The following is a 22,257-nucleotide window of genomic DNA, read 5'->3' on the forward strand; positions in this document are numbered from 1 at the left end:
CAAGTCTGACGTGCTTGCATTGTGAGACTTGCTTCTCGGTAATCACAGCAGGACCATCTAGTGGCCAAATTGTGTATTGATATAAGAATCACACAGCTACTGCCAAGCAGTCGATCTGTTTGGTAATGCTCAAAAGAAGTCTCGTGGGAACAGCTTGAGGGCTGTGTATCACAAGAAATCAGCAATAGTCTCCAGGCAGTACAATGCTGCTTTTCATTTGAAGATGCAATGCAGGACCAGTCAGCTACTCCTTCTCATAGTTGCATCTGCTGTCACAAAAGATATTGTTCTTCTATATGCTCTTGTGGAACACATCTTCAACCCTTAGATTTTTTTTATTAAGGTCCCAAAGCTTTAACAAACACCAGTGCCACCAACTGTCCTCCCACTGTCTAGTTTTCCTATGACTAAAATGTTCATTTCATGACCTCAGCTATCTTTTAATATATATTTGACCACTGAGCTCATAGAGTTGGTGGGCTATTTTTTAAAAACTGTTTTATTTGTCTAGCTAAATTACACCTTCATGCAGGGATTTGCAGCCATTTTTACTTGTGACCTATTTAAAATAAGTCACTTTGTGATTTTTCTGACAGGTTCGACATAACAGTGAGACATGAGCTCTTTTTTAATAGATTCATATGTTTCATAATAATCACCTTTCCTAATAGAAAAGAAAGACAAACAGAATTTGTGTCACAGAGCCATTTATTGTCTTTACTGTTCTCTTTGTGTTCTTGTGACTGTTGGAACAGTTATTTTCTATGTTGCTATGTTATTTTCTGTCGTCCAGTTTAGGTGAGTGGGTACAAATTGTAGCCTCAGTTTTCCTCATAGCTTACTGGAGTGGTACCTCGTGTGGTCTTCTGCTGCTACGGCCCCTCTGCTGTTGTACCTGCAGAAGTACTCTTCTGCATACTTTGGTTGTATCAAGTGGCTGTTCAGTTTACTGATGCTTTCCTTTCAGCCTGAAGCAATTGGGTATTTTCCTTTGACCTCTGAAAACAGCACATTTTCACCCAGAGAACTGCTGCAAACAGGATGCAATCTTTAATTTGGATAGTTATATTCAACCCTAGACGTGGTTGTGTGGAAAAATCCCAGTAGTTCAGCAGCTTCTTAGACCAGCCCAGCTGGCACCAACAACCATGCCACGTTTCAAGTCTGTTAAATTGCTTTTCTTCGACATTCTGATGCCTGGTTTGAACTTCAGAAGGTTGGCTTGACCATGTGTACATGCCTAAATATATTAAGTGTGATTGACTGATTAGAGGACGGGGAACTCCAGGCCTCAAGGGCTGGTGTCCTGCAAGTTTTAGATGTCCTTGATCCAACAATGGCTAAATTACCTCCTCGACTTGTCTTAAAGTTCTCCAGAGTAAGAGTCCTGGTAATGAGCTAATCATTTGATTCAGGTTTGTTGATAGGGTGATATCTGAAACCTGCAGGACACTGGCCGTTAAGGCCTGGAGTCTCCACCCATGATTTAAAGCAGTTCACTCATTTTAATTCCAGCTCTGTGACTGGACACTCCCAGCTAGGGTCATGCAGTTGGATGGCTGGCATTAGAAAGCACCACACTGTTTGATTCATAAAAACTCCACAGACAGTATCATTTAATGATTTATTGACATTTACTTTTTTCCACCATGGTTTCTCTTGATACCAGTAGTACTTACCATAAAGTTTCTTTTTCATTTAAATTACATTTATAATGTTTTACTCACATACACATTTATTGTTTAATTTTCTTATTGCAATAAACAAGAGTAGCCAGAATGAGTCAGGTATTGCTACAATTCGCCATACAAAGTCTTTGTCCCTCTAATAATGAAATTCAAAAATAAATTTATTGGCAAGACAAAATTACACCATAGCCTCTCCATCTCTCTCTCTCTGCTCTGAGAAAGACCGAGGGCAGAATAAGGCTAAGGCTAGTAGCCTAAACACAGCTAACATGAAATACCTGCCCAGAAAATAGGAATACCATTTATTTCCCACATGTGAATGATGAAAATGACTCTCTGGTGTTTACCACTTTATGAACATATCAAGGACAAGTGGTGCTACTTGACTGACCTACCAGGGACATCTTTGCAGTACTTTGATAAGGCTCGGTTATTGGTCAACTCTGTGACTTGAATCCAGAACGACTGATGAATCTCACTGTACCAAACACACGCAGGTTTTTGTCCCCATAGTTGTGTTAGGCCACTCTATAGATCCAGGCTGCCTCTGTCTCTGATTGGTGGGGAGTGGGGACAGAGCAGGTCCCAACACACACTAGAATACTTATAGTACACACACCAACAGGAAGAAAAGCAAGGATGCTGGAATAGCATTTCACTCACAAAATGAACTTGAAGATTAAGTTCAGCAACAAAAAGAACACAATGGTGGAAGCTGACACAGAGCCAGCTTCTCTTTTTAAGTAATGGCATTGATAATGTTCCTTTAGGTTTTCACTTAGACATATTTCTCACACACAGAAAACAAAAAACAAAAACAACAACAAAATGCAATTCGTTAAGTCCAAATAAAACAAAAAACCCGTTGAACAGATCTAGCTTTAATCCCTTGATACCTGGTGTTGTACCCTGTTCCCCAAGCAGAGATTACCATAGTAAAAAGGCCCTTTAATATGAAGGGTCAGTCCCTATCTCTAGCTACACCTCTGTCTCTCCGTCCCCACCTCAATCCCCTCAAGAAGTTGCACTCCCCATGGAAGAACAGAAAAGTCAGTCAGCTGGCGTGCTCCCACTTTACACATGACTCCAGACAATATGTCACAACATGTCACAATGATAACAAGTCACTCTGATAAAAATTGCTCATTGCATTGCAATATTCAGACAAAGGTAAGACATTAGAGCTCATTGCTTCTCAATGAAAGGGCACAGTGTACATCTCGTTCAGAAAAGGGTGTTAGTTTCAAGCTGTCAGGCAAGATAAGTCTGCTGCTGCTTAGCTAGTGTTTGTGGCTCCCCACCGAGTCAGTCGATCTGCCTGTTTATATCATTCTGGCTGAGTCCCTTATATAATTCACTCTCTGATAATTTCACCCTTTTCCTTGTTTCCCTTGATGACGTTAATAACATTTCCTACCTACAAAAATATTTTTTTTATCATGTTTTCTATTTTGCTCTTTTTTTAAAATGTGTGATATAAATGTAAACCAACAGTCCAAACCAAACAAGAAAAACAAAGTGCTCACCAGTCTTTGTAAAAGAAAACAAATCATGGTGTGTTTCATGGCTTTCAGTTGTAAGACAGGAAGTATCAATAGATGCCTTGGGCTGGACGTCTCGGCTCCTGCTCCGGGCGGCTTCTCTGGGCTTCTGGCTTGGTTGTCGCTTCAGCTCAAGATCATTTGTCAAAGAATGTATTTGGCTTTCAACTTCCTCTATTTAATTTGTTGCCTTTCAGCATCGTGGTTGCCAGTGTTGATGTGTCTCCCACAATAGACTCATATGAACCTTTGGATAATAGGGAGCTGAGGAGAAGGATAGTGCAGGAATTGGGAGAGGTCAACCCAGTGATGCAGAACGCTGTGTAGCATCCTGTTGTGAGGTGGCATGGAGAAGAAATTAGGACAAAGGGTGGTACACAAGTCATACTTGCCCACCTACACAGTCAGCCTGCGAATGAAGACCAGGGAGATGTGAGGATGATGATTGGCTTTGAAATAATCCAAGCTGAAGCATAACACCTATTCTCTCTTTCTCTCTCCCAAGTACTTTATTTCAAACTGCTGTTTGTAAAACTGCAGAATTCTTTCCATAAAATGCAATCAAAGCTAAAGATGGTGATCGAGTATTTAAACCCGGCAGTACAATATGTATTAATGTGTGATTTCTGCTGCTTCTTTCATCTCCTCTCCCCTTTGGTGAGCCTATTCTCTGACTGTTATGGAGGTTGGCAGATGTGGCCTGTAGCAATTTTTGTTGGTACAATCTATTTTAAAACATATTTGTCCAGGCCTGTGTATGTCTGCAAGTTGCCTGTGGTGAATCCATCCAGTGACCCGTGCCAGCCTTCCTCTCACCTCACCCTCTCAGGAAATGACAGCAAAGAACAACCCCCCACAGTCACTTTTCTGCTCCACTCATCCCCCCAACCATCAGACGTGTTCGGATGTGGCTACCACCTGCCTGTCAGCCAAAGTCATGTTGTATCTAGCGGAGACCTAATGTCACAAATTGGAGAGCTGCTGACCTCCGGCACGGAGCAGGACATGTACAGTGCCGTTGAAGCCTGTACAGCTACATGTGGCGCACACAGCAAAGACTGATGGAAGCAGCTACCCTACTGACATAACATTATTGTCTTTGTTTTTGAGGTGCATAGGATGAGAAGAACACATTTAGCCATGGTGACAGGTGGAAAAAACAACCTGTCCCGGAATAATTATGTAACACTACACGTGGTTGAACGTTTCTAGAAAGGTCTGCATGTGTTTCTTCTGTAGCTATTGAGGTGGCCACAAGAGGGCCACAGTGCAAGGGAGGGACCAGGAGGTGAGAAATGTACAAGGGAGTTTGATGCATAATGACTATCAATCTCTGATAATTCCATCTGCAGATCACTCAAAAAGTCTTTTGAAATGGAGGGAGAGTGAATGGAGAGTTTCAGGTAAAGGGAAAAATAGAGACTTGTACTCCTTTCCACTGTTCCCTTGCTATTCTCTCAGTCAGATATTTATATTATCAGATTCCCCCCCCCCTCCCCCCTTATCAATTGCTGTTAGTTGATCATGTTTGTAGCTTCACAGTGTGCTTTTGGAGTGGATGTTCCTGACTGGCTGAAGTCAGATGGTTATGTGTCAGTAAGGAGAGAAGAGGATTGGCCCGTGAGTGGTGCGGATGGGCCCCGGGGCAGGTCTCAGGATTGCGTGGCTGAGAGGCGGGCCTTGCAAAATGTGATGAGGTGGATGGTGTGCGGGAGCAGCCGCGCGGAGAGCCAGTGGGTTTGAGGACGCTGCGGCGGCCATTGCTGCCGCAACCGCCAAAGGGTTGGGCAGCAGCCCGGCACCCAAAGCTTTGGTGAGATCCTTGGAGAAGGTCAAAGAAGACTAAAAACAGAATCAATAACAGTACAAGACAAGAGAGAAAGGAGGGGGGGGGGGGGGGTAACATTGATTAGTTTCAGAAGGTCAACACATGCAAGTGAAACAACTGTACACCATGCACTTTTGTAATTCAGAAAGTTCAGTTAGGTTGAGGTAGGAGGATGAAGACAGAACACCTGATGGGCTTTTGTGGAGATCAAACCAACTCCAAAGCTTCACAACCTTAATGTCCTTAAGTATCACTGGCTATCTGATCTCTGGAGTTCAGGTGTGCTTTGTCATAGGAGCTAAAAATCAGCAGTAAAATGTTACCGTTAGATCAGCTCCCCTGTGCTTCTTGTGTCGGCTGAGGAGAGGGTTAGGCTTGCCCGCCATACCATCCCGGTGCCTTCGACTTGATATGTGCTAAAAATAAAGATCACAGCAAACTGCATTACTTTTCCTATTGCCTTACACCATGGACACTGACTGGAGAAAACATAATGAAAAAATACAGCTATGTAATTACACAATTGTTTAACTTGAATAAACATGAATAAAACAACATAATGTAAAATTTAGAATATTGACCACTGAATTGATCTTGTGCTTAACAAAAAAAATCAAATCTAAATGCCTGTCTAATCTTTAGATTTTAGGTACAGAAATATATCCACTGCTACCTTACCTGTTTTAGTTGCAGTTCAGAGTTGACCCGCACATTGCAGATCTCACAGTGGAAGGTTCGTTCCTGAGTGTTGGGGTCCACCGGCCCTCCTCCCTGCTCTCCACTGGGCTTGGGGCCCAGGCGAGGATATGCCTTTATAGGGCCCAGCCCGCTCCGTGCCTCCAGGATAGTTTTGTGTTTCGTACCTGCACAGAAAGAAAGAATTTAAAAGCTAATATAATAAAATGAAATAATAAGGTGCCAGCGAAACATTAATTGTAACATACTGCTTCCACCTGTCTGAAGTAAAATGAGACTGGACAGAATTTCTCTGTAGTTAACATTGCAGAACAAAGACAGTGAAAAGTGTCACATCATGGCAGAAAAAAAGAAACAACCACAACTACAATCCACTGGCTTGAATAACCACATAGCACAGCACAACAGAAAGAATGAATTCTGCCTGAAGTTGTAGAGCAAAGCTTTCCCCACAGGAGGGCAGCAGTCACCCATCTGTGCAGTTAGTGATCGGGAAGGTCAACTCAAAGCCTTTCTAATAATAACCTAATAATATAAGTGATTCATGATGTTTAACTCAGTGGAGCGCGTAGGATAAGGCCAAATAGTGTGTACTGTACAATATTACATCCATTATCCATGATCCACATCTGGCATTATCAATGAAAACGTGAATCACTGAGCCTTTAATAGAACATTAAAAAATACTGACAATAAATGTCAGTGTTTGGAAATTTAGGAGCACATTTTTATGAGATGCAGGCTTGGTCTGCTCTTTAAATGGCTCTTCAATCAGGCATTCGTTATGCTGTAAGAGCATGGCACCCTGCTTTGTACCGTTTGAAGAGATCAGTATTATTCCAAACATTAACACTGCTGAGCAAAGAAACAGGGCAGGTTACATAGCAGATTGTAGCAACCAGACATATATTACTGAAGCTCCTAGAGCCGTTTCTCGGAAATGAAGCCGTTTGACATAAAAACAGATTAGCCCCTTTAGATGTTTGCTCGACAGAGCCCATTTGGCATGACGTTATCTACTCAGTCATGAGTCAAAAAATGAAAATGAATAAATAAAAAGCTAATTTCCTATTAACAATATGTTCTTCATTTGGACAAGTCCTCGACTAGCTGCAGCTGCAAAAAGGACATCATAGAGAAATATGTTTTTGCATACTGCATATTATTGTGTGTGCTAAAATAGTCTCTCATTAAATAATCACACATTTTGTACTTGGATGAAACCTCCCACTCCATTTTACTGCAATGCTCCACTACACTGAAAAACAGCATTCAACTGTCTTTGGCTCTGACTTTGAAATACTAATTTGCCCCACTCCCTAAATTCCCTTTGAACAGTGTTAAGGTTACAGAAGTTGGACAAGTCATCTGGGTGGGGTGGAAGTGGGGAGCATGGAGGCTGTGGGCTTCAGTGTGGAGAAAGGTTTGCTTGTGGCCAAAAATGTGCTCTTGGGTGCCTGTTTTTGCTTTTGTTCTATTTTGGTCTGGCAATGGCTGGCCCAGTGGAATTTTTTTTTGTCTTTGCAAAGTTGACTCAGGGTGTAAACCAAACAAAAGGGGACAACATTGTTGCATGAATGTTACATGAAGTAACATGACTTACAAATCTTTATTCCTGTTTTCATGGTTTTGGGCAGGTCATGGTGTGCCACGCACACTGTTCATGTCTGGGTGTCTGTGTGACATATGCTTCCATTTTTGAACCCTGCTAATACACACAGCTCTGATTTTTAGAATGAGTGAACTTGATTGTTTCCAGATGGCTTTCCTCATGCAGTTTTAGCTATTTCAACTTTTAGTCATTCAGGGTTTGAACTCTGGAGCCCACTGGGTGCCAGCAGGCTTTGACCCAGGATCATGTTTAAGCTGTCTATGATCTTTTTTAATACTATAAACACAGTAAATGTGCAAATGTTTTCTTGCAGACAGATACAACACAAAAATACTGATGTGTTTTTGGGAAATTGATAAACTAGTAATCAGAGGGTCAAAAAATATGAATTTCCAAAATATACAAAAGGTAATATATACATATTAGTGAATGCTATGGCAATATTATAAGTGCAGCATTTATCACCTGCTTTCATGTCTGACTCAGCCGGCTCAGGCTGAGAGTACTCTAAGCAGAGAGGAGTCAGTCCTTTATAAGGTTTATTTGGGGCCTCTGTCTGTGGTGAAGTTTAAGTGTACTTCATGCATGTGCATGTGCATATACTATACTCCCATAAGACAGATAGAAAGCCCAGCACATACATATTGTCCTGTGAGACATGCAGCAGCTATCCAAGTATGCAGTGCAGAAAGGATTATAGGATGCAGCCAGTTCCTCGAGGTATATGTAACCATGAAAGTGTTGTCGTGTGAAAGCCGTCTGACAGAATATTTAAACCCATATTATGGTGAGCTCACCCACACAATAACCAACATTTCCTTTTATTTTCTCATTCATGCTGTGGTTTTAACACCTTAAACATCACATTTCTTCTGGATGCTCCCCGCTGCTAAAATCGAATCTTTCAGCGGGGAAGGTATATTTACACTAATTGTGCCAAGAGTAAAATAAGAACGTAGGCTTGACAATGGCTGGGATTCCAGTATTAAAGACTGGACTGACACAGGTGAGGTACAGATGACCCTTGAAAACAAGCAATCCTTGCATGTCAATATTAAAGTGATTCATCTGCTAATTAGTATACTTTTAATGCTCTCTACTAAATTAACAAAAGCAAAGAAACTTACCAGTGCCATTTTTAAATACACTAAATATGTTAAGGTTTGATAAAACCGAGTGTAAATTTATAACATAAAGTCTTCAAAAATTAAATTTTTTTCACATAACACCTTCTGTTTTAGTACCTATGAGATGCTACAACAACTCAGTAATGTGTTTTTAATCATCATTCTCATTATTACTGAATTTGCATTAGGGCTACTGCGATAATTCCAGGAACTCAGTAGATACTTTGGGAGTTGTTTAAAAGACAACTCTTACACACTGTAAAATATACAAAACTATAGCTGCCAATTCAAGTGCACAACAGCCTCAGTGAAATTCAAACTGGGCTTTCAACAAACTGAGCAATTCTTTCAGTTGATTATCTGGAAATGCAAAAAAAAAGAAAAATAAAAACAAATTGTTTAGACTTGCTACTTTTTGTGATTTTTAATTTCTTCCTTAGGAATTCCAAACAACATCTCTGCAAGTGTTTGCATGTGTATTTCTTGGCTAAAGTCCAGGCAGGATGTGATACATTTTGTTTCCATCAAAAACACTGTGGCTTGTGCAAACAGAGAGGAATCCAAGCCAAACTTCATCAGAACAAGAAAGGCGCCACAGTTAATTCCAGATGACTGTATTTCCCGCTAAATTCAGGAAAGCTCAACTATTTCAGCATATCATTGCTCAGAGATTACTGACCTTTGTTGTGCGCCTCCAGTTGTGACAAGGAATTCACAGCCACCTTGCACAGTGCGCAGTACAACAGCTTCTTGGCCTTGTCCTCCTCGGTCTCTGGGTTGGATGGGCTGTTTGAAGCCGAAATGCCAACGGCTCCTGAAACCGGGGTTCCTGATCCAACCTGCTCTGAGTTGGTGAAGCTGCTCCCGCAGCCTGGGGAAGAAGAGGTCGGGGGGACCAGTGGAGGAGTAGGGGTGGGAATGAGAGGGCACACTGATGGCACAGGGGAGTCCATGGGTGGGGTAGGTGGGGTTTGAAGAGGTGGAAGGGGCCCCGGTGCCAGTAAGGGTCCATTTATCCGTGACATAGGTCGTGTTTCATCTAAAAAAAAAAAAACCCAAACAAAAACAAAACAGAAAAACAAAGGAAATTATAATGAAAGTCACATCCATCCATCCATTGTCTTCTGCTAATCCTTACCATAGCTGGAGCCTACCCCAGCTTGAAAGTAACACATTAAATGTAAAACTAAATAACTAAATAAAGATGATTACGAAGAACAAAGAGTTCACAAGTCAAACAGCAATAAAAAAAACATGGAAACTCTGTGTAACCACATCCCTACCACTCCCAATTAAATATGGAAGCCAAAGTCTGCTCTATAGATCAGAACAACCAACATAAAGCGCATAAAGCACATTTAGAAGTGCTTTTTATTTCCTATACTGCAACCCATAATTGGTCAAAAGAGTTCCTTTTAATTTGAGTTACACATAAAGTAGATCAGAGGAGGAAACCATATGACCCAAATATAAGAACGGATGGGCAAGCGTTTAATGTTTCCAAGCTTTTTGAAGTTTTCAAGTCAATTTGTCAGTGCTGTGGGCTCATCTTATTGAAATGTTTCCAAGGAAGCAGATAATTGAACCTGAGCATGTTTTGGCTTTTCCCCTCTGTCCCACCCCCGTTATTTTTGGCTGGGATAGAAGTAATAATGGCATTTGCTTTGTCAACGAGCAATACATGCAATCCAAAGAAAATATCTTTAAGTGAGCGCTCCTCTCACTTTTTCTTTTCCATGCCCTCTGATTTTCTTTCTATAGCTTCCTCACTGCACATGTTCATGTTTATATACAGTATACGTTTCGGACTAGCCACCCACATACCTTTGAGCTTTCGGCATTCACTAAGCACTCAGTGTTAGCTGAAGAAAGACATCTAAATTTGGATGGAGTATTCAGAGCTACCCTCATTAGCAGGGACTATAAGGTCTTTCTCCAAACTCCACTCCACAGGATACAGCGTCAAAACCAGGTCTCTATGGATTAGGGTACTAAAGGGATGATATATGATATTTTCTGGGAAGAAAACAAAAATTCACTCTAATTGCTTAACTTCCTTTTATAGATTCTATCATGCGTTCACAGAGCATGTGATTTTTTCACATGACAGAGACCATGATATGTTTATCTATTGTTCCACTTTTAGTCTTATGACTTTATATTGTTTGGTATATTCTGGCCTGGCTACCCCATTGCATCATCTCTCATGAAGATGCCATTGTAAGTGCTTTCCATTCCACTACTTTCCAAGATTAGAATTCCCTCTCTTTCCAGATTGGAAGTTTCCAGCTGCAGAGCTGCTGGCTGCACAGAGCATTTCTCAAACAGATGTTCCGTTAAAAAGAAGAAAAAAAGGACTATCTCTAGCTCTATGTGGCATTGAGGATCCCATAAAGCAGTCCTGGATCAAAGTGCTGTTTGAGGTTTATGACTCATAATATGCCCACTTTTTCACAGCACTGACTGAACATGTTAAGCTGAGTTAAGAGCTTGTACCTGTAAGTGCAAAAAGGCAGCATAACAGAAAAACCAAAGTAGTTATCCGCACTGTTATGAGCTTTATGCACACTTAGGCACGTGTCTGTGCAAAGAAATGTTAAGAAACAAACCCCAAATCCACATCTATAACATTTGGTTTTGGTTAAAATCAAGTGGGAATGGTGTTGGCTGGCCAAATAGTAATGAGGGACTTCATGATCCATGATGGCCTGGAGTTCTGCCACACCAAACCAACATCCAGTCACTATTGCACCTTACACAGCACTACGGTAAATGTGTCATGCACTTTTCCCCCTTTAGGCTTCCAGGCCAAAACAATTCACAATCCACTGAAAATCATATTTCATTATATTAAATATTTTTATGTCATTTTTACTGACTAAAATTTAAATCATGAAACATCCTCTCAGGGTAGCAATACAAAGCGCTATTTTTTCTTACCCCAAGATTCCCACTGTCAGTTACTCCATTGTTTAAGAGTACAGGATACTCTCTAATGAGACTTGGCTCTCTATTGGCTAACTGACCATTCTCTCTGCTAGCTGACCTCAAATTACAACAGAAGACAGTGTTATTCATGGGGAGAGGTCAACAGAAGGATAACTCAATCCAGATGCTTTACACTATGGCCTGCTATGCCTGTATTGCCTTGATCCACTTCAGGAAATTAAAGCTGGTATGGTATGCTGTCCATGTGGAAAAGTTTTGTTGTTTAAGCTGCAGGATTTAATACAGTGTTTTCTTCAATCCATATCCTTAATCCCTATTCCTGAAGTGTGAACATTTATTTTGTCTGATATAATATTATTTGATACAGCGTGATGTTTACACACCATATATAAAGCACATAAACTGCATGTATGTGGCTGTGGCTTGGGAGGTAGTGCAGGTCACCTACTAATCGGAAGGTTGGTGGTTGGTGGTCTGTGGTTCGAGCCCTGGCACAGTCTCCAGACTGTATCTTTGGGCATGAAACTAACCCATATGAATATGTGTTAATGATAGATAGCACTTGCATAGGAAAAGCAGAGGAAAAAGTGCTTGTTTAAATGGGTGTGAATGGGTAAATGAGCCAAGCTGTAAAAAAGTGTTTGACTTAGAGTAGAAAAGCGTTATATAAAAACCAGTCTATTTACTGAAACAAGAGAGTTATTGTTGGTATGATTCTGTTGTGTGTAGGTGGAAAATTACACAGGGATACTTTTGCTTTGTTTACTTTAAATGCCAAAAGAAACTAATGTAATATAATCCCCACCCTCCCCCCTCATGGATCCAATGTTCCCCCACCCCCATAAAAAGATGCTTGCAGTATTTAGAGTTATAAGTCATCATCTTACTTGTCAGGCAAAACTGCCAGGAGGTTTACGGCAGGACTAGTGTACTGACTTTAAGTGTGAGCGGTTTGTCTCTTTGTGTGTGTGTTACATGTGTGCCATAAGCAGGATGACTCTGAGTGTCACCACTGCCCCCATCATGCCCATTCTCAATGATTAACGAGCTACGAAACTCAATGCTGGCCTTACAAGAGTTGAGCCACATTCATAATGCATTTGGGTGCCTTTTCCCTGTCTGGCCTGCATCCGAACCCTGAGTCATACACACACGGACACACACATAAACACACCCACACAGTCATCCCATATCAGGTACTGTTATTTCAGGCAGTTTCATCAAATAATTCACAAAGGAGGTAAAAAGCTTGTGAATTCCCAGATTTCCTCAATTAGACTCAAATGCTAACAATAAACAGACAGAGGATGGAGCAAACATTAGCTCAGTGTAACTCAATACTACAGTCACCTCATAGCCATGCAATTTGAACCCTCACATGAAAGTCATCTGTTTAATTGACCTTGGGTGTGTGCGCCTGTGAATGTTTGTGTGGACCAAAGAGTGCTATAATATCAGGGTGGTTTTAACAGAGCCCCTCATTAGGATGGGAGTGTCAGACGGCAGAGGGAGAAAGAGGAAAGGAAGGAAGGAGGGAAGACCAGAGTTTCTCTCCAGTACAACAGCTGGCTCTCCATCACTTGCAGGCTCAGCCAAACCTCAGCTCACCAGTCCAAATTTCTCAGAGCCAAGTGCCTCCTTTTTTGGGGACAACGCTAACCACATATCCTTTGACTGGTGTAAAACTCACGACCTGCTCTGAAAATCTGTAAGGTTCAAGAAGCACTCTTTAAACAATATTGAATAACCTATCACTGTTTCGGCCCTCAGCAAGTTTGTATATGTACTCTGTTTTTGATATGTTAATCACAAATTATGGTGAATTCTTTTTCACAAACGATATATCTGATAGTAGCCCAGACTATCTGAATGTCTAAAATGACATTGATATTGTATGAAATCTGAGAGCAACAAAGAAGCTGTTGATAAGAAATGTTGCTCAGCATCAAAGACAAATACTGCTCTATGTTATGAGGTGAATTCCACCAAAACTCCACAGCCCAAAAAAATGTCTGTTCCCCAGACAGTAGTTTCCCAGTTTTGAAATGGACATCTGGCTCTCCTCCGAGAGACCCCCCCCCCCCCCCCCCCCCCCCCACCCAACCACTGAGATCACACTCAGGGCATGCATACACGAACATATATACACACAAACAAGCATGCAAAAAAATCAGGAAGAGGCAAGGTTCCAAGGTCACAAGAAAGACCCTTGGTTGGAAAAAGGCATTTTTCACATGTTGCTACTTTCAGAGCTCGATCATTGCAAGCTTGTTCGGCTTCTCATGATCTAGGAGTTCACTGCAGGAAGCTTCACTAATGAGGACTTATCTTAGCTGACCTTAGATCCCCTATGAGGGAAGACAGCACAAAGGACTGGCCTTGGTACTTGCCTGAGACTAACTATAAGAAAACCTTAAGTGTTATGTTCATGGACAGAAAGAGACACTGAAATGTGAAAACCTTTGCTTCTTCGCTCTGGCATGCTGTATTGAGGCTTTTTCTGGACCTGAGTTTCATCTTTTAATTTATCGTGTTTGCTCTGTGCCCTCCCATCAATAAGGTGGAAATGTCTGGTAAACAGTAGGCTACAGAAACCTTTGTAAATGTCACCAAAACACGACTGGTCTGTTCATTGGCTGGCGTTTGATCCGAGACCAGAGTGGTGGCACTAAGGGAATGGAAATGTTTGGTGCACAGAGAAGAATGGCAGACGCGCACAGAACCCAGCCTCTAAATTATACTGTGAAATGCAAAGATGAACCAGAGGGATAAAGGAAAGACTAAGACAACGGGAACAAAGTTAAAGATCCTTTGCTAAAGAAAGATCTTGCACTGCTTTGATCACGCCTTGCATCATATTAACTAATAAATTAATCTGCTTACAGTTAATTACTTTTCATTAAAGTCAGATCAGCTGCTGTTTCTGTCCTTTTAAAGGCTGGATGAGATTTTCGTTTATTCATTTGTCTTAATCAGTCTTAGGACTCTTTACTGACAAGTGGATGGTCAGGCAACGTAGTCTATGTTGAATGTGGTATACATGGTGTGGTACCTCCCAGTAGCTTACTACTGTACAAAGACACACCACACACCACAGAGCGGTTGATGCAGAGAAACTGCCATGTTGCCATACCATGTTCTCCTGCTCATAGACTAAATGGACTGACACAAACCAGATTTAGATTGAACAACTAAATAAAGTCTTGCTGTTTATCTTGACTAACACAGAAGATTAACTCTGGCACAGTAATGATGATTCGATCAGCCTTTCATGTCATGTTTGATTTCAGTGTAAGAGGTCTACTTCTACTACACCCTACTGTGACTGAAAAGGATTTTTTTAAATGACCAAAAGTTTTGAAGCATAGTTGGGAAAAGCCAAAATAGTCTGGATGTCAGTGGAAAAAAGAAAATTCATACAAACTTTGTGGCATATTGTAATTGTTTTGAATGGGAAATAGACTCCTGAATATCCTCTTGTCTGAAAAAACTAATCCATTATGAAAGACTCTGGCCAATTAAATTCAGACCTGATCAGGTGAGGAAAAGCAGAGCTTGAATCCCACATGAAGCCAAAAGTCTGTCTTTTATCAGACTGGACATACTTTTATTAGGCGGGGTATTGAGAAAGAGAGTGGAGAGCTGCAGGAGGAGGGCAGTCTATTTTCAAATTTTGTTGGGGTTGTTTTCCTTTTGTATAATTCTGCCTACTTGAGCTTGAAGGCTCAATTAGGTTTAATAATATATGTTTTTGTGACTAGGCAGTAAAGGCAATTTGAACTTATTGCTTCAGCTATTTCCAACTCCTAAAGGTCAAAGCAACTTTCCCGATATTCTGAATTTCAACATTTTCATCTGAACTCTCATTACAATTATACTTAAAAGACTCCCCCAATACTGGCAACTAAAAAATGTGTTCAGCTATTAATCTTCCAAATTAAATGTTTATTTTTTAGATTTTAGGTGGGACAGTCATTATCAGTCTCAGCAGTTTGTGGAACCGCACTGTCTACTATAAGATGTGCTGCGGCTAAATCCGACGACAAATAGAGACGAGATGCTCATAAAAACAGCAATACGCTGCGGAGCCACTGTGATTAGACACTTTTGTTATTCTTGCATATTTTTCCATTCATTTTCTGACAAAGACCATAAGCTGCCGAACATCCTGCGTGGACTGAAATGATTATTTCAACAAGGTTCCTCCCGAGCCTTTTCCCAGTTTTTGCTTGTGGCAGTAGTTTTCTGTTCTCTCACCTGCTTTGCTGGGCTCACTGTCTGGGGCTGCGCCAGGAGCTCCAGGCGGAGATGGGGAGGAGGTGGGGGGCAGGGTGTGAGGTTTGTCTCCTTCTTGAGGACGACTCTTAGAGGTCTCGATGCCTTTGACTCTCCTGGCATGGCGGTTCCCTTTGTAGTGGGCTTCTGCCTGGCTCTAAAGAAGAGCATGGAAAGGAAAACAAGTTATTTCATCAGTGAACACCGATGCCAAGATGCCCAGGTATATAACAGGGTGGAATTAGACTCGGTGTGGCACCTGGCATGCATGCATGCCATTATGACAGCACGATATTTAATATACTCTGGGGACTAAAGTCATGATGAGCAGCAGGCAGTGAACAGAGAGATAGATTACATGCAAGATATTAAGAGAGATGCAATGATGAAGTGACTGCCTGCCCTCTTTGTCCCCTTATTTGAATTAAGAACAAATTATGAAGGTGTGTGTTGAAACATTAACAGTATAGGTTATGTGGAGGATTGGCTGAAGTTGCCATGCCTGCTAACTAAAGGATCAGGAAACTGCCATATAAGCCCAGAGGGCGCATTAGTCCATTTCTAAGCCTTCCCTTTCTTCCCTTTCTTATAGAATTTGCACAGTCTTGGAGAAAAAAAACAAAACAAATTTCCCACGTGTGGGACTAATAAAGGTTATCTTATCTTATCTTATCTTAATATACATCATCTTACTACACGGCATCAATGCTGTTGTCTTTAATATCTGGCAGGAAATATAAAATAAGGATCTGCACGCTCAGCCGGCATTCCAGCAAAGACAAAAAATGCTGCAGAGATTTATTATGGAAGTCACTGTGTCCAATCTCCTGATGACATGCTCTCTACTGCCTAATGTGTTTGCTCACTGAGTAAACAACCGAGTTATTTGTGAAGAGAATATGGGACATTATGGGAGTCTGTTTCTAGCCTCTGTGTTACTGCACAGATGTTTGGAAGTCGGGTAAAATGCGGCGTATGTGATGCGGGGTTGCTATACATAGCTGTCTGGCTTCACAGTATGGTGACTATAAAACAGAAACACACGTTATTTCATTGGCTCACTGACTCCCTCTCACACACTCACACTCACACTCACACAAATATAGGATTATTTTTTCATCACCCCTCTCTCACAGTATGTGTCCAACTATGAAAAAATAAGTAGCTACTTGCTGATACAGACATATTCAGTCAGTACTGCACTTGTAAGTGAAGTGAACTGATGTGCCATGGCACGTGCTGTGTCGGCCAAACGATTGCATCAAGGGACCAATGATGAAGATATTTATTAAGTAGCAGGATTACAGTTGGTTACCAGGGATGAGTCATTGACAGCTGCCTCAGGAATTTGACTGACACTTAGGACATCGTGCTGACCAGAGGCTCAAGTGTGGCGATAGACTGGCTCGGCAAAACAGGCAGGGGGTGATGAGTAATGTTACCGAACCCTGTTGTCTATATTTGCTTTGTGTGTGTCTGTGGGAGTGTGTGCCTGTGCCTGGCAGCATCTATCAAACGAGCTGGCATGGCAAACACTGAGCACTGGTTGAAGCAAGTAAGAAGATCACATGTTTCTTTTAAACCAGGATGACACATCAGGCTGTAACTGTACCCTGTCAAAGGGGTCTTAAGGACCTGCACTTGCAAAGCCTACAGATCAAGGTGGAGAGAGCTGCATGCAGGCAGAAAGGGGTGGAGGTGTAGACTGCTGAAAGAGAAGTAATCTCTCATGATGAAGAGGGGAATGTGGGAAGATTAAAAGGTATATGGCAGTGCGTGGCAAAGCGGGCACAGAGGTTTTCTTGACTTCTCCCAGCAAGTCAAAGGGATCAACTACCAAGCAGCTGAGTGTCACTATGAGGTCCTGGGCGGAGAGGAGGGAGGGAGAATGAAGGGAAAAGGAAGCACAGGAAACTGAAAGTCAGAGAAGGTAAACGCAAAAAAAGCTGCTCTCAGAATGGAAAGGATATAAAGAGACACAAATCTCAGAGAGAATAAAAACTGCACCACGCCAGTTTGTGATGCATGTGTTTCATTATGCAGAGAGTTTGAAGTGAACAACTGCTTTCCTACATGATCATCACTCTGAGGGGGGAGTTGTGTTATTAAAGCAGAGCTACTGCAGAGCTGCATTTCTAAAGGAAGAAATAGGAAGAGAGGGAGAAAAAGAAAAGAGAGACAAAAAGCAAGCAAGAAGCGAAGTGAATATGGTTGGAGGAGAAAAGATAAACGTGACGTGAGCAGGGAGGAAGCGGATGAAAATAAGAGATGCATATCAGCATACTGCAGCAGTTGTGACGCTGGTCAATGCAGCTCCACAGAGCCTGTGATGTCACTAATGCAGCGTGGCATCAAGGTTATTCTGCATAAACCACCATTAAGTTCTTTACACGGACACACACAATGCAGAGACAATGGGGCACAAACTGTCTCCCCCCTTATCCTTTCCTCCTGCCCCTCCCCTTCAAGTCTCCTCTCTACCACTTTCCCAACATGCACTGGGGCTGTCAGAGCCAGACACTAATCCATGCCCTTGACGAATGCATCTTATAATAAGTAGTGGCAGGCAATTTTGGGCATTTCCACACAGTAAATAATGCAGCATGAGAGAGGGAGACAGCCAGCAAGAAGGGGAAAAGGTTCTTTGGAGAGAGAGAGACAGGCAAAAGAAGAGAGAGAGACAGTAGAGAATGATCATATGGGATGAAAGAAATGATGGCAAAATGATGTGGGAAATGAAGAGAACGTGGGTGGGAGACAGGAGGTAAAGCAAGACAAATACAGTAGCCATGACATTCCATAAAAAGCCCACTCGCTTTCTTCTTTGACCCAAAATGTTTTCAGCTCACATGTGGCAGATAAAGGAAAAGAATGTCTACATCAAGGACAGTGCCCGAGCTTGAAAATGAAGCTGAGAATGCAACATCAGATTCTCCTGAAGTATTTCTCACTGCATTATCTTCATCCATCATATATTCATTTGAATTTGATTTCACTAGCTCAGAGGCCCACGTCCTCATTTTAGGTTTGACAGCGTTTTAGTAGGTAAGTGAATGCTTTGACATGAATCGAGCTGCGGTTTGGTGAAAGGCCTCGAAGGGGACTGGCAATGGCTCCCGGGCCCGGCAGATCCCCACGCACTAAATAGAAATGAAGAAGTCAAAGAATTGAGAACAAGGAGGGAGGAAGGGTGGGGCACGTAAACGAGAATGAACAGCTTGCAGAACTGGAGGAACCTATATAGATGACAACCGGAAGGAGCGTGTTTGGAGAATACATAATCTCCAAATAAAAACAAAAATACTGGCATCTGCCTGTATTCCTCTCATTCTCCCAGTAGATACATAAATGGTATCAATTTAAAAGTTCTAAATAGCCACATTCTGGACTTATCCCATTCACAAGAATTTAAGGAAACTTTGACCTTGGGGACGAGATCGCTGTGATTCAAACTCGCCTGAGATTTTAGTAGATACACCTATGCTTTCAATTTAAAGCTCCTACATTGCCTCATTCTCAAGTGATCGCATTCAATAACTTGTCCACGCTGCCCACTCGCCCACCCACCCCATCAGCCTTGTACGCCTGAGATGCAAAAAGTGTGGATGGGGAGTCACACCTAGGGCAAGACTGCAAGTCTGACATTGATGATGTACTGCAGTATGTTTTTACCTGTCCAGGTAATGGGAGTTAAAGCTGATCTGGAAAAACACTAACTTATTAACAAGACTTTTACTCGATTAAAGGGACAGTATATAGCCGAATTAAATTTACATGATATATCCCCCTGCTATCTACTCTCCTTGCAGTAATACTGCCAGAGGGCTTAATTGCTTATTGCTTATTGTATATTTGATGAGGTGTGGACATAGGCATCCCCAAGGTCCACTTGGACTAGACTTTTTTTTTCTCATTGTGGGCTGTAAGCTTTAGCTGAGATTTTTATGTCATTTTTAAACAATAGCTCTACAATCTCTGTCAGTTTTTACTTTATGTTGTGGCTTTTGAATCGGTCGTAACACATATTTTACTTGGCTTGTAGTGTTGTTTATCCATTTACGTTATTTTGGGGTGAGCGGCTGAGTTTTGGCAATGTTAGTTGCTTTGCATATTTTTGACAGTAACAACATCTTTTTCTAGTAGCCATCAAATAAACTTTGTTGTGTTTTTCCAAACTACAGCCACCACACAGGCCCTGCATCCACCTACCCAGAATGAGAAAAATACTGATGCTGGATTTGAAAAGAAAAGTATTTCTTTGATTCTCTGACCACCAAATGCTCATCTGTTTTATTAGATTCAAGAGAAAGCAGACATCTCTACAGCCTGATATCTCCCAAACTTTGCAACGCACACCACTGCACTAAACACTGATATAGTACTAAGGGAAAAAGAGTCACCTTTCCCTGAGCAGAGAAGATCACGCCAGATACCACTCTCAAGCTGACGTCAGTGAATGACAAAGAGAAGAAATTAATCTCTGCAGGGTGCTGGTGTAAAGATCATTCACACATGAACATGGCTTCCAAGCAGAAATGCTCCCTGCATACTTCTAAATAATTGCGCTTGCTTTGGTTAAATTTTAACCTTCATATGATTTCAGGGGACAGCAGGTTAGGTTCTTCACAGCAAGTACCTTCTTGTTCTTTAGGCAATATTTTAAATATAAAATCTAATATTCAAAGTCTTCAGATTCTTTATTGATTGTAACTTCATACAAAAGAACACATCTTAACTAAAAGTCAGTATTGGCTCTCAATCCTTGGGTCTTAAAGTATTCCATTATATAAACATCTCGAGTTAACTGTTTCCTGTTTCTTGTGAAGATATACAGGACAGATCCTGGCTAAGAGAAGCTTCATGATTACAGCCTTGCAGCTCCCTGACCACACGGAAACCATGATTGTAGATCTGATGTGTATATATAGCCCTGACCCACTCCTTAATGTTGTGTATTGTGGATGGTTGAACGCCCTGGCCCTGAAGTCTGCAACACTGAATAGGGAGTATTGCAGCCAAATTATACACTACACATATGACATTTGGTACTGGTTTTGTCATGAGTCTATCCTATTTGTTGACACAAAAAAGGAAAAAACAGAAAAAATATTTGGCATCACAACTCATAAAATACTTCCATATGATTTTTTGCTTTCATTAATTTGTCATCAGTTGTGTCTGCGAATTGCCCGAGGGTATAACGTGCAAATAAATTCCAATTAGGAGTTCCCAATTAATTAAGCTTTTTAAAGTTTAATATTTTCTATAGAGAGAAATGGAAATCTACAACTTTAAGATCAAACTTATCAGTACTGATGAACAACAGAATTTTATTCCTCGTTCACACATTCGTCAGGACCGCTTAAGCCTCTGTGCTGCAGTGCACTACTGCTGCCTTAAAACAAATTAAATTCCAGTCAGGTCGCAACGGCCAACACATAACCCAAACAAACGCACCACATCCGCTTTGTTAGTTCCAGCTTCCAGGGGGAGCAAACCAGGACAAACAGTCCTCCGAAACAAATAAAAGGTTGATTCTTACTTGGAGAAAAATAAAATATTTTCAGTGCCATAAAGAAAATGAAAACAAGATGAGAGGCAGTGATGTTGTGTGTGTGTGTGTCGTCATTTATTTATTTACCTCTGAGTTGAAGCGGATCTGGCAGACGTTACAGGAGATGACTGGTCGCTTGGTCTTGATCAGAGGAACTCCAAATGTGTGGTTGATCACAGCCTTTTGCACCGGGTCCATCTGCGAGTGAAAGACAGAGAGCAGCTATAATTCACACTGGTGCCACAGCTCAATGGGCCAAGCTGTCATAACGTGCAATAGACTAAACCAAAATGACCACATGCAGAATGCATAAGGTTCACAGTTAAAGAGCGGTTACAGAGTCTGTTCGATGATATCTGTAATTCACTTCAGCAAACAGTGGTCAGCAGTGTTGACAGTTTGTTGCTACAACCGAGACACCTGTTGCATCCCCACGATTAGGAATCTGATGGTTCTGGATCCTCACTACATTGTAGTATAATACTGTCCCTGTGCTAATTGCTTCAGCTGGGACATCCATCATCTCTGTGGTGTTAAGCACCTTGTATAAATTTAACTAACTTGCTTAGCAGCCCTCAGTAGTTAAGCTGCCCGTATAAATTCTGTCCCAGACACAAAAGACCCGGCCCGTACTGGACTGTTTGTGTTTGAAGCCGAATTTATCAAGCAATCACTGTTGGTTGACCTTAGCATTACTCTGGATTCAGTGGCTGGCTTATATTTCAGCCTCAGACAACTGTCTACAGCTAAAGTAAGCAACAATCATAAACAAAGACTGATGTAGCAGTGCGCGGCGCGGGTATGCAAGAAGAATGAAGCAAAAAAATCCGTGGCCTGAAGAACAAAAGGATACAAAACTTTGTATTTTGAATTCAAAAGACAGCGAGGAAACGTTCAAGTGTGTCCACCAAGAGTAATGAAAGCATAATGCAGTGCCAGGCAGATGCAAAATAACTCACTTTTGATTCATTACTGTATTTTGGACTA

The 22,257-nt window shown here is 41.5% G+C and overlaps 1 protein-coding gene across 4 annotated transcripts in view; it reads right to left on the reverse strand.

The window, feature by feature from the left end:
* Nucleotides 1-4,725: 4,725 nt before the first annotated feature.
* Nucleotides 4,726-22,257, reverse strand: part of znf385a (zinc finger protein 385A) — a 55,683-nt gene continuing 38,151 nt past the window's right edge. For all 4 annotated transcript variants that reach the window (XM_085259702.1, XM_085259703.1, XM_085259705.1 and 1 more), the window contains 6 exons: nt 21,358-21,468; nt 15,699-15,873; nt 9,172-9,531; nt 5,736-5,920; nt 5,381-5,473; nt 4,726-5,071 (listed from right to left, as the gene is read on the reverse strand). In XM_085259702.1, the coding sequence (XP_085115828.1) occupies nt 4,823-5,071; nt 5,381-5,473; nt 5,736-5,920; nt 9,172-9,531; nt 15,699-15,873; nt 21,358-21,468 (1,173 nt within the window). In that variant the 3' untranslated portion in view covers nt 4,726-4,822. The remainder of the gene's footprint in view (nt 5,072-5,380; nt 5,474-5,735; nt 5,921-9,171; nt 9,532-15,698; nt 15,874-21,357; nt 21,469-22,257) is intronic.

Source organism: Mchenga conophoros, linkage group LG20 (assembly GCF_057382185.1).
Source record: "Mchenga conophoros isolate Kocher_MC1m ecotype Shallow Benthic linkage group LG20, M_conophoros_male_GT1.1, whole genome shotgun sequence".
Classification (NCBI taxonomy): Eukaryota; Metazoa; Chordata; class Actinopteri; order Cichliformes; family Cichlidae; genus Mchenga; species Mchenga conophoros.